A 19619-nucleotide genomic window follows, 5' to 3' on the forward strand; every position below is an offset into this window, starting at 1 on the left:
AGTTGTAGATAGGCACATGAATGATAGAAGAATGGAGGGCTATGTGGGAGTGAAGGGCTAGGTTGATTTTAGAGTAGGTTAAAAGGTTGGCGCAACATTGTGGGCCGAAGGGCCTGTGCTGTGCTGTAATGCTCCATGTTCTATGTGGAATAAGATTGAATGCCCTTTCTTCTCAAAGCAAGATATTTGCTGACTAATTCCAGTTGGACGATAACCAATCATCGCTCAGCATAGCTACCAAGCAGAACAGGAGATAGTGTTTGTATTTGTGGAAAGCCAGAAATGTGTGGGCTTATCTTTTAAGTCAATATCCTTGGCAACCTCAGCTGGCTCGAAAATCATAGCTGGTCCACTGTCTGTTGGCAATTGACAAAAAAATGTATTCGCTAGCAAGTTAAGATATCATCTGTCGCCAAAAGAGAAGAGTTCACTCTGATGGCATTAAAATTTAAAGCTGATGAGGTGATGTATGCCAGTGCCTTAGATCAAATTCAAACAAATTCCACTCACGCAGCCTCTTGTCAGGAATTTGGGACTTGAATGGTTCCACCTATCAGAGATTTATTGTCTGAATGTAAGGAAGCTAATATCCTGGAGGGAAGAAAATCAGTGCTCACCTGCTATGTGATGCAGGGTCCACTGCAATCTTCCTTTCCTCATGTCATAGAACTTCCTGGCACTGCATTACTAACAGAGGGTCTGCAGCTCAAAGGATATGATGTGAAAGCTCCTGCTGGGCCCTGCTTACAGTTGTCTCATTGACTCTTAACTGTCCTTTGCAAGAGCCTCACAAAAACTCAGTTCAAGAGAAGTGAGAGGTGAGCAATGATCATGTCCGCATACCTGTGAGTACATAAAATATAGGATGATATAGTGCAGTACAGGCCCTTTGGCCCACTGTTAAACTGTTCTAAGATCAATCTAACTCTTCCCTCCCACATTGTCAAGAACTGGGGTTTTTTCTTTCATCCATGTGCCTGTCTAAGATTCTTTTAGCTATCCCTGATGTACCTGGCTCTACCACCACCCTTGGCATTGAGTTCCATGCACCTGCCTCTGACTTCCCTCCTACACTGTCTTCTATTAGCCATTGCCATATTGGGGAAAAGGCACTAGCTATCCACTCTTTACTTCCTATAATCTTATACATTTATTTGAAGTTACCTCTCATCTTATACTCCAAAGAAAAAAGCCCTAACTTGCTCAACCTTTCCTCATAAGATGTGCTCTCTAATCCAGGCAGCATACTGGTAGATCTCCTCTGCATTCTCTCTAATGCTTCCACCTCCTTCCTCTAATGAGATGACTAGAGCTGAACACAATATTCCAAATGTGGTCCAGTCAAGTTTTATAGAGCTGCATTGCAACTCTATTAATGAAAGCCAATGCACTATATGCCTTCTTAACCACCAGAACAACATGCACAGCAACTTTGTGTGATCTACATTCAGCCAGAGACTCATTCCACCGAGATGTAACACTGAGCGTCATAGGAAGTCATTCCTACCTGTGGCCGTTAAACTTTACAACTGTTCCCTAGGAGTGTCAGACACCCTGAGCCAATAGGCTGGTCCTGGACTTATTTCCACCGGGCATGATTAACTTATTATTATTTAATTATTTATGGTTTTATATTGCTATATTTCTTCCCTATTCGGTTGGTGCGACTGTAACGAAACCCAATTTCCCTCGTGATCAATAAAGTATGTCTGCCTGTCTGTCTATGATTGTGGTCCCCAATGTCCTTCTGTATCTCCAGGCTGCAAGAATCTTGCCATTAACCTCGGACTCGGCCTTTAATTTCAAACTTCCAAAGTTCTTATCCAGATTGAACTTGATCTATTACTTCTCAGCTCAGTTCTGCATCTCATCAATGTCCTGTTGTAACCTACAACAACCTTCTACACTCTTCAGAACACCACTGACCTTCGTGTCATCTTCAAGCTTACTGACCCACTCTTCCACTTCCTCACGTAAATCACTTTTAAACATCACAAAGAGCAGGGGTCCCAGAACAGATCCCTGCAGTACACCACTAGTCAATGACTCTAGGCAGAATATGCTTCATCTTCTGTTACCCTCTGTTCTGTGGGCAAGCAATCCATGTACACCAGATCCACCACTCTACCTTCTTCAATTTGTTTTGTCACTTCCTTGAAGAAGTCAGTCAGGTTCATGAAACAATTCTTGCCCCTCACAAAACCATAGTGACTAACTCTAATCAAACTGTGTTTCTTCAAGTGCTCATAAATCCTGTCTCTAAGAATCCTCTCCAATAGTTTGTCCACCACTGAGATAAGACTCACTGGTCTATATATTACCAGGATTACCCCTATTACCTTTTGAAAAATGAATAACATTGCTACCCTCCTATCTTCTGGTATCACTCTCATGGCCTGTCAGGATATAAAGATCACTCTGTGTGGTAGCATGGCGTATATTCTGTCTCCCCCACCCACCCCCCAACCCCCAGACGTATCTATTCTAATGTTTTTCAAAAGTTACAGCACATCCTCGTTCTTAATGTTGACATGTTTCAGCATTCAGCCTGTTCTTCACTGATCTCACATGGTCCTTCTCACCTGTGAAAAGTGTTCATTAAGGACCACCTCCCTCCCCCACCTTCTCAGATTCCAGGCAGCTGTTTCCTAATTTATTCCTGATTGGTTCTACCCTCACTCTAGTTATCCTCTTTTTCTTCTCATACATATAGAACATCCTGGGGTTTTCCTTAATCCTATTTGCCAAGGCCTTCCCATGGCCCCTTCTAGCTCTCCTATGTTCCTTCTTAAGCTCCTTGCTGGCTACTTTATATCTCTCAAGTGCCCTGTCTGATTCTTGCTTCCTAAATCTAAAGTATGTTTCTTTCTTGCTCTTAACTAGATATTTCATTTCATATATCAACTGCGATGTCTTCACCTACCATTCTTTCACTATCTCAATGGGACAAACTTCTCCAGAACCCTATGCAAGTGTTCTCTGATCAACCCCCAATTTCTTGACTATATGCATCACAATTCACCCTCTCCCAGTTAAATACTTTCCTATACCATCTATTCCTTTCCCTTACAAAGGCTATGCTAAAGGTCAAGGATTTGTGGTTACTGTCTCCAAAATGCTCAACCACCGAGAGATCTGTCATCTGAGTAGTTCATTGCCTTGTACCAGATCCAGTATGGCCTCTCCTCTAATTGGCCTGTCCCTATACATTGTGTCAGGAATCCTTCCCAGACATAACCAAACAAATCCAGCCCCTTTTGCACTAAAGAGGTGCCAATCAATATCAGGGAAGTTAATGTCTTCAATAACAATAACCCTTTTATTGTATTATCTTTCCAAAATGTCCCTACCATTCCTCTCCTCAGTGTCACTGTTGCTATGGGGAAGTCTATAGAATACTCCCAGCAGAGTAATTATTCACTTCCTGTTTCTGACTTCCACCCACATTGACTCAGTAGAAAATAGGGTGGCATGGTAGTATAGTGGTTGGCACCACACTTTACAGTATCAGCAACCCAGGTTCAATTCCCGCCACTGCCTGTAAGGAGTTTGCAGATTCTTCCCCGTGACTGAATGGGTTTCCTCTGGATGTTCAGGTTTCCTCCCACTGTCCAAAGACATACTGGCTGATAGGTCAGTTGGTCATCATAAATTGTCCAGTGGTCAAGCTAGGGTTAAATCAGGGGTTGCTGGGCAGCATGGCTGGAAGAATAAATCTGTCCACAACGTTCTTTCTTTCTCCAGCTGTGATATTGTCCATGATTAGCAATGCCTCTCACCTCTTTTACCTCCCTGTCCCTTTTAAAACATCCAAACCCCAGAACATCCAGCAGCTGTTCTGCCCTTGTAGCCACAATGTTGTAAATAAATTACTGATTCCAAGGACCATGGATTTCTGGTGGAAGTTTGATCCAGGCTGTTCGTTGACCACAGGTGATTGTGGGGTCCTGGTTATAGGAGAAGAAAGTAAACTTCAGCAGGAGCCCCTTTGTTGATGACCATTCATTGAAGTGTGGGTCTGCGAATCTTTGCTGGAAACCTTTGGCTTTAAGAAGTTTGCCTTACAGATTTGAACACGTTGCAATGCAACTCATGGTGGAATTGCAACCAAGAGGCGGGGCTGAAGTGGTGGAAGTTCAGGGGTTGAGCCGAGGCAGAAATGACCAAAAGTCACAGCATGAAAATAGGCCCTTCAGCCCAGCTTTCCATGACAACTACGATGCCGTTCTCAGTTTATCCCTTTGCCCACATTTGATACATCTCTCTCATAACCTTTCCAATCCACACATCTGTCCAATTGTCTTTCAAATACTGTTACTGTATCCACATTAACCACTTCCTCTGGCAGCCAGTTCCATATACCCTGCACCTTCTTTGCAGAAAAAGTTGCACCTTAGGGTCCTATCAGATCTTTCCCTTCTTATCTTAAGTCTATGTTCTCCAGTTCTTGAATCACCAACTCTGGGAAAGGAAGGCGAAGGGTTGGAGATTAGAGAACAGAATCAAGAAAGGACTTTCCAGCCGCTGTGAAACAGACTACTGATGCTGTGTCCCACTTTCTGACTTCCTTCCGCAGGCCACTCGCTTCAAGATACAGAACCTGGAATCCAGCATTGAGAGCATCCTGAGCCGAGAGAACAAAATGAAGCTTTTGATCCGTTCAATGGAGCAGGAGAAGCAGGCCCACCTAAAGACAATAGAGCAGATGCGCAAGTACTTGCCCCCGGAGTTCCTGTCCGAAGCGGAGCATCAGACAAGGAAAAACTCAGGAGTTTTCCCTTCAAGGAAGCCAGAGGCAATGGACGAGGAGGTAGATGACAGCAGAGTCAAAATAGCAAATAATAAGCCATGACAGCAGGAGGACTACGAGGGGGGATGCAACAAGTAGAAGCTCTATAGCCATCATCAGGAAGGAAGTGCACACTTTCCCAGGTCTTTGAGCCACTGCTTCACATGGCGAATGTCTCAGAAGATATCCAAAATGAAGACCTTTTGAAAGAATGGTGACTGTAGAAAGCTTGGTACCCAAAGTTCTTTTCATCCAGACGAAAAAAAAAGCAACAGAACCTTAATACTCCCATGACCAGACTACTCAGTGCTTACTGTGGTTGGATGGTGAAAACTTTAACCCCGCAATGACTGTAGGTGCTGTATTATAAGTACTCTTGGTGCTGCAGCTGGGGTGAGCTGCTTGGCCTTACCACAAGAGGACAGGGTGGTGGTTCTACGACGACTATTCTTTCCATGGCATATTTAGTAATAAGGGTGAGGGGGTGCAAGTCAATGCTTTGAAAAATCATGTCCGAAAAGCAAATGTATTTTCTCTGCAAGGAAACGGTGTGCTTCTCGTCTGATCCGTGGTGGATAAATGAACTCTTCGTGAATGCTGCTGTCAAAGGATAGTGAGGGGTCAACGGTTAACCAGATCCTCTTCAAATGCCAGAACTTGCACAAGTGCCAAACCTTACCACTTTCACATCAATCGATGCTCAGTAAATTGGAATCTCTTCACCAAGCAGCTTAAAGTCTGAAGAAGGGCATTACAAAGAGAGGAAATAAAATAAATCAGAACTGCCACAAACATTTCATCCAACCACTGAGTTTCCAGAGTGTTTAATCCTCCACTGTGTATGTGTTTGCTATAAATATAACCAAATCATATAAAATGATATCTGTACTTGATTAAACAGTGCAATTTCTGTAAAACAAAGTCTATTTTCTCCTTCACAGTGTCTGATGGTGTTTGAAACATCTCCCAACAAGCCAACGTAATGAAATTCAAATAAAAAGATGAAAATCACTCTAAACGGCTGGTTCATTGAGTTCATGTATTTGCTTTAATTTAAAATTATTTTTAAAAATCATTTTATGTTCTTTCCCGGTTTATCTCAGGGTGTTTGCATATGTATTTGCAAACAAAAGGAGACAACACATGTGTTCAAGGCCACATGAAAACACTTTATTGGAACCAGCACAATATAAAAGTAAATAAAAACAAATCTCTACATCAGTACAGAAATCAAAATAATAATTATCATTGTCTAAATAAGCTGATCTGCAGAATGCTTCAACACAGCCTCTCACACAAGTCTAAGCCGAACTCCAATTTGACATACTCTGACTCCCTTCAACGTACTGTTCCCTCTCTTAGCACCAGTCACCAGCCGTAGCCTGGCCTAGGACAAAACTCTCATCCTCGTGCACCAAGAAGGTGCCCCTTCAGACCTTTCAAAACCCCTTGCACTGGTACTTCCCGTGCATTTGGTACCTGCCTTTGCACTGACTTTGCCTTCCCCAGGAAAACATGTTCTTCATCATTTTCCACTGTTATGTCTGTTGACTTGCACTCCCTTAACTTTCTCAAAACATTGCTGTGTTCTCTTGTACTTCCAAAGCTATCCCTCTCCAGGCTAACAGCACTTTGTCTTGCAGACTTCAAATTACTTCAGCATATATCAAGGAGGAATTAAATTTTTCACTGAAATTTTTCCCTACACTTGCCAGTATATTTTTAGCTGGTATGAAACATAGCAGCAGTGAAGTCATGCCATGTGTCACGGTATCACCAATGCTGGATTTGGGGGCAAAATAAAACACAAGTAAAATAACCTCATGGTATTGGCAAACCCTTTTCTCTATTTGCCCACCTTGGGACAAGTAGTCCTCAAGCCGAGGTATGGGGATGGGCGCCATGTGCCAGTCGAAAGAGGGAGCCTTGGGCAGGGATATTATGAACTGGGTACACTTGTACCCTCAACCCAGAAGGTGACTTGCTTTGTAGGAGGACAATGTCTGAACCACAAAGAAAAGAAGTTGTTGCCATCTATAAGGGAGAATAAAGAGGCAATGTTCTGGACCAGGCTGAAACAACCCTGATGCAGAGTGTCGGCGCGAAATGTTGACTGTTTATTCCCCTCCATAGATACTGCCTAACTTGCTGAGTCCCTCCAGCATTGAGTGTGGGTTGCTCAAGGTTTCCAGCTTTTACAGAATCTTGGTGTTTAGGAGGTTGTTGTCAGTGGACCAGTGTGTGGTACCAGCCCAGGTGGGTATAGAGCTTCATCCTACAAGTATTTAAGGCCAAAAGTCACAAAAGTGGTTATTTCTAAATCACCTAAGTCAATGCAACAGCTTTTGTGCATATTTTCATTCCTTTTGTTAGTCTGATAACCCCCCCCGCCCCCCCAGTCCCTTGTATGTACACAAAACCCCCCATATTAACAATGCTACATAAATGAAAGTTGTTGCTATTCCATAACAATTATTGGGGCTAGATAATATTTATACCAAGCAGTAATTGTTTAAAAGTATTCCTTTACAAAAAAAATTATCTATCTTGAGGCATAATGAAAGTAGTTTTTCCTTTCCGTACCTTGAGCCACATCGGGCAGCAACCTTGCTGTTCATTTACCATGTTTTTTTTTGATGCCATGTTGCTAACTTGATGCTCGGCCCCGCACAGATGGAAAGCGTGGCTGGGTTCAAATCCAGGACCATGCCTCGAAGTCTGGTGAGGCATAATGAAAATGTAGGAACCCCGTATATCAAAGCAGTGGGCCTGTAGGCCTGCTCTTGTTACTTTTCTTATGTTCCTATTCCATGGCATTTAGGATGTGTTTTATGTACAATTACCATTACATTGCGTCATACAGATTTTAACTTTTCTTTATGGTGTCAAGATCAGTTGCACCTTAATACCCTAATTACCTGTCGCTCCATTTCTGATGTGAAGTTTGGTTCACTGCAACGACAGAATGTATCCACAGGGTTACACGTTTCCCATCAGTGAACAATGCCCATCTCTTGTGTCCGGTTCTCTGAATGCTGTTGTGAAGTTGAAGTCCCGGCTGCTAGCTCTCCCTGGCAAAGTTAATGCCTACTACATCCAAACTTTAGGAAACATGTTGGAACCTAGCATTCCCAAAGACATATTATGATAGAGAAATCAAAACTTACAGAAGCCTTTTTTTAAAAAATTCTGGCAATTAGTCTGATTGCTAATTAAGTTGGCTTTATCACAATGATGAATTATGTGTGGGAGTAAGGTTCCCTTGCCTGTTTATGGGCTGGCATTAATAACTACAAAATGATAGGTTTTGATATATTAATTAAATGATTCCTGAAGGATAGATGCTGCCTCTTCCTACCATTCCCACTAATGTGGATGTTTAAATGCTCCTTTGACTGCAGTTTGTAAGTCTTCTGAATCAGCTATATTATTCTCTCCTCAAAATCTGTCACATCCATTTGGGGGAACTGACAGCAGTTGTTCCTGTCCAACCTCTCAGCTATTATATATAGGTTTTGCTGCCATACTTGCAAATCCGTGTCAGTGGAATTCTTTATTTCAATTAAAATGTTCTATTGATTTTGTTATTGCAAGCTGTATCACAAAACTTAACAGCTGTGATATTACCTTAGAGGCAAATTTACTGATTCCATCAGGGCTCTTGGCATAAGTGTTCACATAAAAGTAAATCAAATATAATGGAAATATAATCCATTGCTCTAAGCAACCGGGGCTACAGGTTGCCAAAGAACTTAACCAGCACTGGAGATTTGACACATGCTTCTAATTATGTGACACATTATTGTATCTCATCATATGGTCACTGGCTCCTAGTTATAATGGTAATTTTGCTTTAAATAGACTGCCATGCATCTGAGCTCAGGGTTATGAAATTAAGAAGGTCATCCTATACTCTCTGGCTGGATATATCTATTTCCTGCATGATACAATGCATTTAGCTAGCAGGAGCACAACAGCAAGCTTTCATGCCTTTTTTTTTCACTGTTGTTTACAGAATTGACAGCTTATGAATATTTGATATGATGCATTTATTGTAATTAAAACATCCCTTTTTTATAATACAGAATGGGGCCTTTCAGCCCACTCAGTCTCTGCCAGCTCTCAGGGCATTCAGCTCAATCCCATTTGCTTCAGTATATTCATGTGAACTATTGTCTCTCACCCATCAGTTCACCCCCACCCCCCCACCACCACTTCTCCTCACAGCCAACCAACCACACTACGGGCAGTTTTTGTGCTTTGGGTGTTCGATGTTTTTCTTTGAATGGGTTCCATGGTGGTTCTTCGTTTCATGGCTGTGTGTGGGAAGACGAATCCCGGTTGTATACTATGAATCAGGAGTGGGAGTTTTGATCATCATCTCAGAAAAAGGACAGACAGATGGAGAGGCATGGGTACTTTATAAAGGCATTCCAGTTTTTGAGGTAAATGTCGAGCAGAGCAGACGGAACATTACGGCACAGTACTGACACTTCAGCCCACAATGTTGTGCCAACCTGGACAACAAAATTAGTGCAATACAGTTACAGAGGAGGAATTATTGGACTGATAGTATGGAGGGATTTGAAGCAAGGCTAAGAGCTTTAAAACTGAGGAATGCTGAACCAGAGGCCGCTACAGGTCGACAAACAAAGAGGTCATTTCTCACCTTGCTTATTACAAGTCCTCAATTGTTTTATTTCTCTTAGTTCAAGCTTCAAAATGGAACGATTTAGTTAAGCTCACTTTTGAGCCAATCAGATACACGAAACACCAACTTATGCATTATAAAATCATAGTCATTGAGCACTACAGCATAGTAATGGACCCTTCAGCCCATCTAGACTGTGCCAAGGTGTTTTCCTACCTAGGCCTACCTACCCACAATGGACCATATCCCTTCCAACCCCTCTCATCCACGTACCTACTGAAACTTTCCTTAAACTGAATCCGCATCCACTAGCTCTGCTAGAAGCTCGTTCTACACTCGACAACCCGCTGAGTGAGGAAGTTCCCCTTCAGGTTCTCCTTAAATATTTCAAGTTCAGGTGAAGTGCAAGCTCCGTTTATTGTCATTCAACTGTACTCATGTATACTGCCAAAACAAAACAATGCTCCTCCTTACCAGGTTCATAGCAGAGTGCATATAACTCACACACATAACATAGAACGTAATATTACCCCATATAAGTTATAGACAATAGCCAATAGGTGCAGAAGTAGACCATTCGGCCCCTTGAGTCTGCACTGCCATTCTGAGATCATGGCTGATCATTCACTATCAATACCCAGTCCCTGCCTTGTCCCCATATCCCTTGATTCCCCTATCCATCAGATATCTATCTAGCTCCTTCTCGAAAGCATCCAGAGAATTGGCCTCCACCATCTTCCGAGGCAGTGCATTCCACACCTCCACAACTCTCTGGGAGAAGAAGCTCTTCCTCAACTCTGTTTTAACTAACTGACCTCTTATTCTCAATCCATACCCTCTGGTACTGGACTCTCCCAACATCTGGAACATATTTCCTGCCTCAATCCTATCAAATCCTTTAATTACCTTAAACGTTTCAATCAGAGTCCCTCTCAATCTCCTCAATTCCAGTGTGTACAAGCCCAATCTCTCCAATCTCTCTGCGAAAGACAGCCCTGCCATCCCAGGAATCAACCTAGTGAATCTACGCTGCACTTCCTCAATTGCCAGAATGTCCTTCCTTAAACCTGCAAAACTGTACACAATATTCCAGGTGTAGTCTCACCAGGGCCCTGTACAAATGAAAAGGACATCCTTGCTCTTATACTCAATTCCCTTTGTAATAAAGGCCAACATTCCATTTGCCCTCTTCACTGCCTGTTGCACTTGCTCATTCACCTTCATTGACTGTTGAACTAGGACTCCTATGTCTCTTTGCATTTCTCCCTTACCTAACTCTACACCGTTCAGACAATACTCTGCCCTCTTGTTCCTGCTTCCAAAGTGGATAACTTCACATTTATTCACATTGAATGACATCTGCCAAGTATCTGCCCACTCACCCAGCCTATCTAAGTCTCCCTGTATTCTCCTAACGTCCTCTTCGCATGTCACACTGCCACCCAGTTTAGTATCATCAGCAAACTTGCTGTTATAGTTTTCAATGCCCTCATCTAAATCGTTGACATAAATCGTAAAGAGCTGTGGTCCCAATCCAGAGCCCTGTGGTACCCCACTAGTCACCTCCAGCCAGTCCGAGAAAAACCCATTCACTGCTACCCTTTGCTTTCTATCTGCCAACCAGTTTTCTATCCATGTTGAAACCCTGCCCCTAATGCCATTGGCTCTGATTTTACTCACCAATCTCCTATGTGGCACCTTATCGAATGCCTTCTGAAAATCTAGGTACACTACATCTACTGGCGTACCCTCGTCTAACATCCTTGTTACACCCTCAAAAAACTCCAACAGATTAGTCAAGCATGATTTGCCCTTGGTAAATCCATGCTGGCTTGGCCTAATCCTATTACTGCCATCAAGATATGCCACTATTTCGTCATTAATAATGGACTCAAGCATCTTCCTCACAACTGACGTTAGGCTAACAGGGTGATAGTTCTCAGTTTTCTCCTTCCCTCCCTTCTTGAAAAGTATGATAACATTAGCCACTCTCCAATCTTCAGGAACTGATCCTGAATCTAAGGAACATTGGAAAATGATTACCAATGCATCTGCAATTTCCTGAGCCACCTCTTTTAGAACCCTCGGATGCAGACCATCTGGACCCGGGGATTTATTAGCCTTCAGTCCTATCAGTCTACTCATCACAGTTTCTTTCCTAATGTCAATCTGTCTCAATTCCTCTGATATCTTATGACCCTGGCCCATCCATACATCTGGGAGATTGCTTATGTCCTCCCTGGTGAAGACAGATCTAAAGTACGCATTAAATTCTGTTGCCATTTCCCTGTTTCCCATAATAATTTCTCCCAATTCATTCTTCAAGGGGCCAACATTGTTCAAGGGGCCAAAATTGACAAATAATAAAGCCCATATTAGTACAAGTTAAAAAAGTGAACAGTATAATGCTACTGGTGCTTCTTACATGTTGAGACCAGGGCAGTGGCAGGGAGTTCAGTAGTTTTATGGCCTGGGGAAAGAAGCTGTTTCAAAAGTTCTTGTCCTCATGCTATGGTACCTCCTGCATGTTGGCAAACAGATTGTAGGACGGATGAGAGGGGTCATTGATAATGCTAAGATCCCTGCGTACACAATGCTCCTGATAAATACCTCTAATGGGTGGAAGGGAAACCCCAATGATCTTCTCAGCAGCCCTCATAATGCTTTGCAGGGGTTCGCGGTCAGCTGCCTTGCAATCCCCATACCATACGCTTGAATACAGATGGTCCGGACCATTTTGATGGTGTTCCTGTAAATATTAGTTAAAACAAGGTGGGAGGGAGCTCTCATTTCTCATTTCACCTTTCACCCTAAAATACTTTTAAACTCACCTAACTTCAGTAGAACAAGTCTGCATGTGTTTCCTCCTCTTAATTTTGTATGCTTCTGTTAGATCTCCCTTTGTTCTCCTATGCTCCAGGAAATAAATTTCTAACTTATTCCATCTTTCCCTGTAACTCAGATCCTCAGTTATGGTAAAATTTTTGTAATTGTTCTCTGCACACTTTCAATCCTATTGATATCTTTCCTGTAGTTAGGAGACTAGAAATGCGCACAATATTTCAAGTCAGGCCACACCAACGTCCTATAGAATTTCAACATTACATCCCAACTCCTCTACTTAGTGCTCTGATTTATGAAGACCAATGTGCCTAAAGCTCTCTTTATGATCTTATCTACCCGTGATACCACACCTCACCTCAGAACCCTAACATTCACCTCCCTGGATTGTCGTGCCAAAGTGCAACACCTCACACTTGTCTGTATTAAATTTCATTGGCCTTCATTCAGCCCATTTCCCCAGCAGATTCTGATCACATTGCCAGTTTTGATAGCCTTACTTGATGCCCACTATGCCCCCATTTGTGGTGTCAACCATAACTTTGCCGATCTACTTTGCCAAATTATCATCTAAGTCATTACTAGATGTTATACAACAATGGACCCAGCACCAATCCTCACTGTACACTACTAGTGACAGCCATCTAGCCAGAGAAACAACTATATTCTACCACTCTCTGTATTCTCCTGCTAAGCCAATGCTGAATCCAATTTACGACTTCATTCTGAATGCCAAGTGACTTAATCCTCTGGATCAGGCTCCCACGTGAGACTTCGTAAACAGCCTTAATAAAGTCTATAAAGATAACATCCACTGCCTTTCCTTCATCAGCCTTCCTGGTAACCTCCTTAAATCTCTGGAACTTTGGTTAGACATGACCTTCCATACACAAATCAATGTTGATTCTCCCCGGTCAGGCTCCGCCTATTCAAATATTAATATATCCAGTCTCTTTGTGCTTTTTATTATTCTGAAATTTATCCAAATTTCTTTGAATCTCCTCCATTTCCTGAACCTCACCTTCATCTCCTCCATTTTCTGAAACTCACCCAAATCGCTTCTGTTTTCCAAACCACCAGGCTCATCCCATCTTTCCACCACCAACAGAGTTCCTCAAAATGTCACAAATCCTGGCAGAGTTATGAATAGTGAGGAAGGTAAATTTAGTTTGCAGATTGATATCGCTGGTGGTGGGCTGATAGATAGCAGATGAAGTTCAATCCAGGTGAATGCAAGGTGAAGCATGTTGTGAGTACTGAAGAAGTTTGGACATGAATGGTACGGACTTAGAGAGCACTGATGAATAGAACGATCTTGGAGTACACGTCCCAAAGTCAATAAAGCAGAAACAGATAATGTGATTAGGAATGTTCTGTTTGTTGGGGCACGGAACACAAAAAAGAGAGGACGTAAATGTGTGATAAAGCAGAAGAGATTCAGAGGGATATAACGGGTTCTTCTTCACCCACAAAGGGTGAGTACCTGGAATGCACTGGCTGAGAGAATGGTGGAAATGAAGTCGTTGACAGCATGAGATGAACACTTGAATCACTTATAGAAAAGCATGGGCCAGGTAGTCAGTAATAGGATTAGTGTGACTGTCATTTTTTCATTTTTAATTTTCGATCTTTTTTTATTGATTTAAAAAAATGAGTAGATTCAAATCAGAGGAGAAGTTGTATCAAATGCATAAATGTATAAAACAACATAAGGGATGTATACTGTCAAAGTCATGTAAATGTTTCCATACTGTACTCTATAACGCCACCTGATCCCCCTACCTCCCACCCACATTAGGGGTAATATTCATGGGCAACTATTCCACAGACAAAGCAGAACATCCAAACTCCATGCTGACAACACCGAAGGCTGGATTGAACCTCTCACTAAGTAGTCCAGTTTGCTACTAGGAACTTCTTAAATGCATTGTTTGGTATTATGTGTTTCTTCCTACCACTGTGCACTACAATCCGATGTAAAATCAACATATACATTGCACCTACACAACTGAGAGGACTTTAAGTGCTCATTGGTGCTCTGTTTAGTTTGAGGCTGAGGAGTATCAGAATCAGGTTTATTATCACCAGCGTGTGTCATGAAATTTGTTAACTTAGCAGCAGCAGTTCAATGCAATACATAATCTAGAAGAAGAACAAGCAAACTACTAATAAATAAATAAGTAAATCAGTTACAGTATACGTATATTGAACAGATTAAAAATTGTGCAAAAACCAAAAATAGTATATATTAAAAAAAAGTGAGTTAGTGTTCATGGGTTCAAGGTTCATTTAGGAATCGTATGGCAGAGGGAAAGAAACTGTTCTTGAATCACTGAGTGTGTGCCTTCAGGCTTCTGTACCTCCTACCTGATGGTAACAGTGAGAAAAGGGCATGCCCTGGGCGTTGGAGGTCCTTAATAATGGACGCTGTCTTTCTGAGACACCGCTCCCTGAAGATGTCCTGGGTACTTTGTAGACTAGTACCCAAGATGGAGCTGACTAAATTTATAACCTTCTGCAGCTTCTTTTGTTCCTGTCCAGTAGCCACCCACCCATATCAGACAGTGATGCAGCCTGTCAGAATGCTCGTCATGGTACATCTATAGACGTTTTTGAGTGTAATGAAGTATAGTTGGTGTCCTGCCTTCTATATAACCGCATCGATATGTTAGGACTAGATTAAGTCCTCAGAGATCTTGACACCCAGGAACTTCAAACTGCTCACTCTCTCCACTTCTGATCCCTCTACGAGGATTGGTATGTGTTCCTTTGTCTTACCCTTCCTGAAGTCCACAATCAGCTCTTCCATCTTACTGATGTTGAGTGCCAGGTTGTTGCTGCGGCACCATTCCACCAGTTGGCATATCTCACTCCTGTACATCCTCTTGTCTCCATCTGAGATTCTACCAGCAATGGTTGTATCATCAGCAAATTTATAGATGGTATTTGAGCTATGCCTAGCCACACAGTCATGGGTATATAGAGAGCAGAGCAGTGGGCTAAGCACATACCCCTGAGGTGCACCAGTGTTGATCATCTGCAAGGAAGAGATGTTATCACCAATCTGCACAGATTGTGGTCTTCCAGCTAGAAAGTTAAAGATCTAATTGCAGAGAGAGGTACAGAGGACCAGGTTCTGCAACTTCTCAGTCAGGATTGTGGGAATGATGGTACTAAATGCTGAGTCATAGTTAATGAACAGCATCCTGACATAGGTATCTGTGTTGTCCAGGTAGTCTAATGGTGTGAAGAGCCATTGAGATTGCATCTGCCATCAACATCTTGTGGCAATAGGCAAATTGCAATAAGTCCAGGCCCTTGCTGAGGGAGGAGTTCAGTTTAGTCATGACCAACCTCTCAAAGCATTTCATCACTGTAGATGTGAGTGCTACCGGGCAATAGTCATTAAGCAGATCACATTATTCTTTTTAGGCACTAGTATAATTGTTGCCCTTTTGAAGCAAACAGCATCTTCTGCCTTTAGTGGTGAGAGGTTGAAAATGTCCTTGGATACTCCTACCAGTTGTTCAGCACAAATTCTCAGAGCCTTACCAGGGATTTCATCGGGACCTTCTGCCTTACGAGGGTAGCTGTCAATCATCAGTGATGTTTCAATTACATTGCTTCTTCACTCTACCAACTACATCAATGAGTCAGCATAGACTCACTGGGCTGAATGGCCTGTTTCTCTGCTGCATCTCTGCTTGACTCTATCTTCTGCTTAATGCCTGTGATCAAAGGTGAATTTCCATCCCAGGCCTGTCTTTTCTGTGGTACTGGCAATCATTTTATCTTATCTCGTCTATTTCCTTTGGGAAATTTGAACACCTCTCTTCAAATCTTACCTTTCCTATCGATTGAAGGCAAGGTTACTTAACCAGTTTCACACAAGTTCTAACCCTTCTTATCATTTGAGTAAATCTCCTTTGCTGCTACACCCAGGCCTTGCCATCCTTCCTAAAGAGTAGACTCAAAGATTGCACTCAAGATTCAGAGCGTTGGAAGAACTCAGCGCATCAAGCAGCATCTGTGGCGTCAAAATATGTCAGTCGACATTTCATTTCCAGTTGAAACTCTACAGCAGGGCATCAGCTTACACTGTTTGCTTCCACAGCTGCTGCTGGACCTGCTAAGTTCTTCCAGTGTCCTGCCTTTAGTTCTAGAATTCAGTATCTGCAGTCTTGTTAGTCTACTTGGATGAAGAGAAATTACTCTTTGGTCGCTTGTGGTGTTTACACAATATAGCAGTTATTAGTTATCATTGGACCTTGTTTCCCAAGTTGCTTCCATTCACTTTATTGTGTTCTAGGTTTGGAAATACAGAAACAACTCCTTCAGTGCACTGCATATGTGCTGACCATCAAATACTCACCAATCTTTCACAGTAGCTCTCGTAAGAAAAAAAGATCCCCGGTGTCTCTTTAGCATTCTGTCAACTTGTCCTTTATAGGACTATTGAACAGTTCCCTTGTACAGTAAGATGGACTCTTGATCTCACAAACTTCCTCATCAAGGCCTTGCACTTCCCCTGTAGCTGTTTCTCTTCATTCTGCACTTTGTTATCGTTTTCCCTTGTACCACTCCAATCCACTGTTGTAGTGAAATGACCTGTATGGATGGTGTGCAAAACAAGGTTTTCCACTGTACCTCAGTACCTGTGACAATAATAAATAAAATTGGCTAATTTACCGCTCATCTTCAATGATCTGAAGTCATACGCTTGCCTTCTCTTACATACCCACCTTTAAGATTTTGTGTTCCTAAGAGGACCATTTTAATGAAAGTTACAAGGCTGTATGATGGTGGAGAGAGCTGTGGTCATTATTCATTTTCAGATGATGTGCCATTTTTATTTATGGACTGCAAGTTGTTAGATATTATTCCTTGTTCAATGTTATGGCTTCATCTATTGACAAGTTGGCTCAGCCATTTTAAGAACTGTGTTAAAAATTGAGAATTCTTCACAGCCTCACTGAGTGGTTTTCAAGAAGGAAAACTTGTCCCTTTCCTCTAAACCATAATCTAGAAATTATTGCTTTCAAATGTGTGTAGATTTATTGCTGCAATGCTATCCTATATGTAGATTGAACAAGTAAACATTATGGGTTTTGCTCGATGTGTGAAACATGTAGTGTAATAATCAAAATATCTATTTATTGTGATGCAATGCAGAATAGGCCCTGCAGGCCCTTCAATCCCTTGATTTTAACCCTAGCCTAATCACAGGACAATTTACAATGACCAATTAACCTACCAATCGGTCTGTCTTTGGACTGGAACACTTGGAGGAATCCCACACGGTCACGGTGAGAACATACAAACTCCTTACAAGCAGTGGTGGGAATTGAACCTGAGTCACCTGTACTGTAAGGTGTTGTGCTAACCACTAGGCTACTGTGCCACACGTTCGCAAGACCGCTTCTGAAACTCATTTCTATACCACTCACAAAACAGACTTTAATAGGTGAAGTCTGATATCTATATCATACAGACGTGCAGTCATAGAGCAATACATCACAGTTACAGGCCCTTCAACCCAATAAGTTCATATCGATCGCAGTGTCCACCTAACTGGTCCCAATTTTCTACAACCAGCCCACATCCTTCTCAACCTCACCCCTCCATGTACCTACTCAACTGTTTCCACAACCACTTCCTTTGCCACTTCATTCCATATACTCACCACCCACTGCATGAAAGAGCTCTCCCTCAGGTCCCTATTAAACCTAACCCCTCTCACCCTAAATCGGTGTCCCCTAGTCTTGGACTCCCTTAACCTGTTACCCAACACCTTACCTCTGTTTCTCATCATTTTAAACAGTTCTATAAGTAAACTCCTTATTCTGCTATCGTCTACTGAATCAAGATTAAGCATGGCCCTCTCTGTCTATGACTCAGACACTCTAGCCTGTCATGTATTGTAACTTCAAAACATTAAACTAATGGAAATAACTCAGAAAATGTGTAGCTCGGGTGGTTGATGGTTGGGTGGAGCTGTTCTCCGATCTTAGAAATCTATTTGCAAGCGTTTCATTACCATATCACAGAACACTACAGCACAGTACAGGCCCTTCAGTCCTCCATGTTGTGCCAACCCATATAATCCTTAAAAAAAAGTACTAGACCCACACTACCCCATAACTGTCTATTCTTCTTTCATCCATGTGCCTGTTCAAGAAGCTCTTAAATATCCCTAATGTTTTAGACTCCACCACCGTCCCTGGCAAGACATTGCAGGCACTCACAACCCTCTGTGTAAAAAACTTACCCCTGATGTCTCCCCTAAACTTCCCTCCCTTAATTTTGTACATATGCTCTCTGGTGTTTGCTATTGGTGCCCTGGGAAACAGGTACTGACTATCCACCCTATCTATGCCTCTCATAATCTTGTAGACCTCTATCAAGTCCCCTCTCATTCTTCTACGCTCCAAAGAGAAAAGTCCCAGCTCTGATAACCTTGCTTCATATGACTTGTTCTCCAATCCAGACAACATCCTGGTAAATCTCCTCTGCACCCTCTCCATAGCTTCCATATCCTTCCTATAATGAGGTGACCTGAATTGAACACAATACTCCAAGTGCGGTTTCACCAGAGATTTGTAGAGTTGCAACATGACCTCTCTACTATTGAACTCAATCCCCCTGTTAATGAAGCCTAGCATCCCATAGGCCTTCTTAACTACCCTATCAACCTGTGCAGCGACCTTGAGGGATGTATGGATTTGAACCCCAAGGTCCCTTTGTTGATCCACACTCTTCAGTAACTGACCATTAATCCTGTACTCAGTCTTCTGGTTTGTCCTTCCAAAATGCATCACCTCACACTTGTCCGGATTGAACTCCATCTGCCATTTTTCTGCCCAACTCTGCAGCCTGTCTATATCCTCTTATAACCTTCAACAACCTACAGCTCCATCCACAACTCCTCCAATCTTTGTGTCATCAGCAAACTTACTCACCTATCCTTCTGCCTCTCCATCCAGGTCATTTATAAAAATCACAAAGAGCAGGGGTCCCGGGACAGATCCCTGTGGCACTCCACTAGTCACTGACCTCCAGGTAGAATACTATAGCGAGGTGCTACATACAGCGCTGAAATAATGACACGCAGTCGGTAAGTCGTTTCGAGACTAGTTTATTCAAACTTCGCGGCGCTGGCATTTAATCCCTAGCGCCCGCCCTTTCCGGGCGGAAATGACGTCAGAGGTGCATTACCAAAGTCTCCCCCCGCGCGCTGGCTATTTGTGAGCCGGTTCACCTGTGCAGAAAGTGGGTCGCCACATAACCACCCCACCCCACCCCCCCAGAACCGGCGATACACCCCCCCCACAATGTCCA

General features: G+C 42.6%; 1 protein-coding gene across 8 annotated transcripts in view; it reads left to right on the forward strand.

The window, feature by feature from the left end:
- Positions 1-5807, forward strand: part of tbc1d4 (TBC1 domain family, member 4) — a 291680-nt gene extending 285873 nt beyond the window's left edge. For all 8 annotated transcript variants that reach the window (XM_059970422.1, XM_059970423.1, XM_059970426.1 and 5 more), the window contains one exon: positions 4577-5807. In XM_059970422.1, coding sequence (XP_059826405.1) covers positions 4577-4852 — 276 coding nt within the window. In that variant the 3' untranslated portion in view covers positions 4853-5807. The remainder of the gene's footprint in view (positions 1-4576) is intronic.
- Positions 5808-19619: the final 13812 nt, after the last annotated feature.

Source organism: Hypanus sabinus, chromosome 5 (genome assembly GCF_030144855.1).
Source record: "Hypanus sabinus isolate sHypSab1 chromosome 5, sHypSab1.hap1, whole genome shotgun sequence".
Taxonomy (NCBI): domain Eukaryota; kingdom Metazoa; phylum Chordata; class Chondrichthyes; order Myliobatiformes; family Dasyatidae; genus Hypanus; species Hypanus sabinus.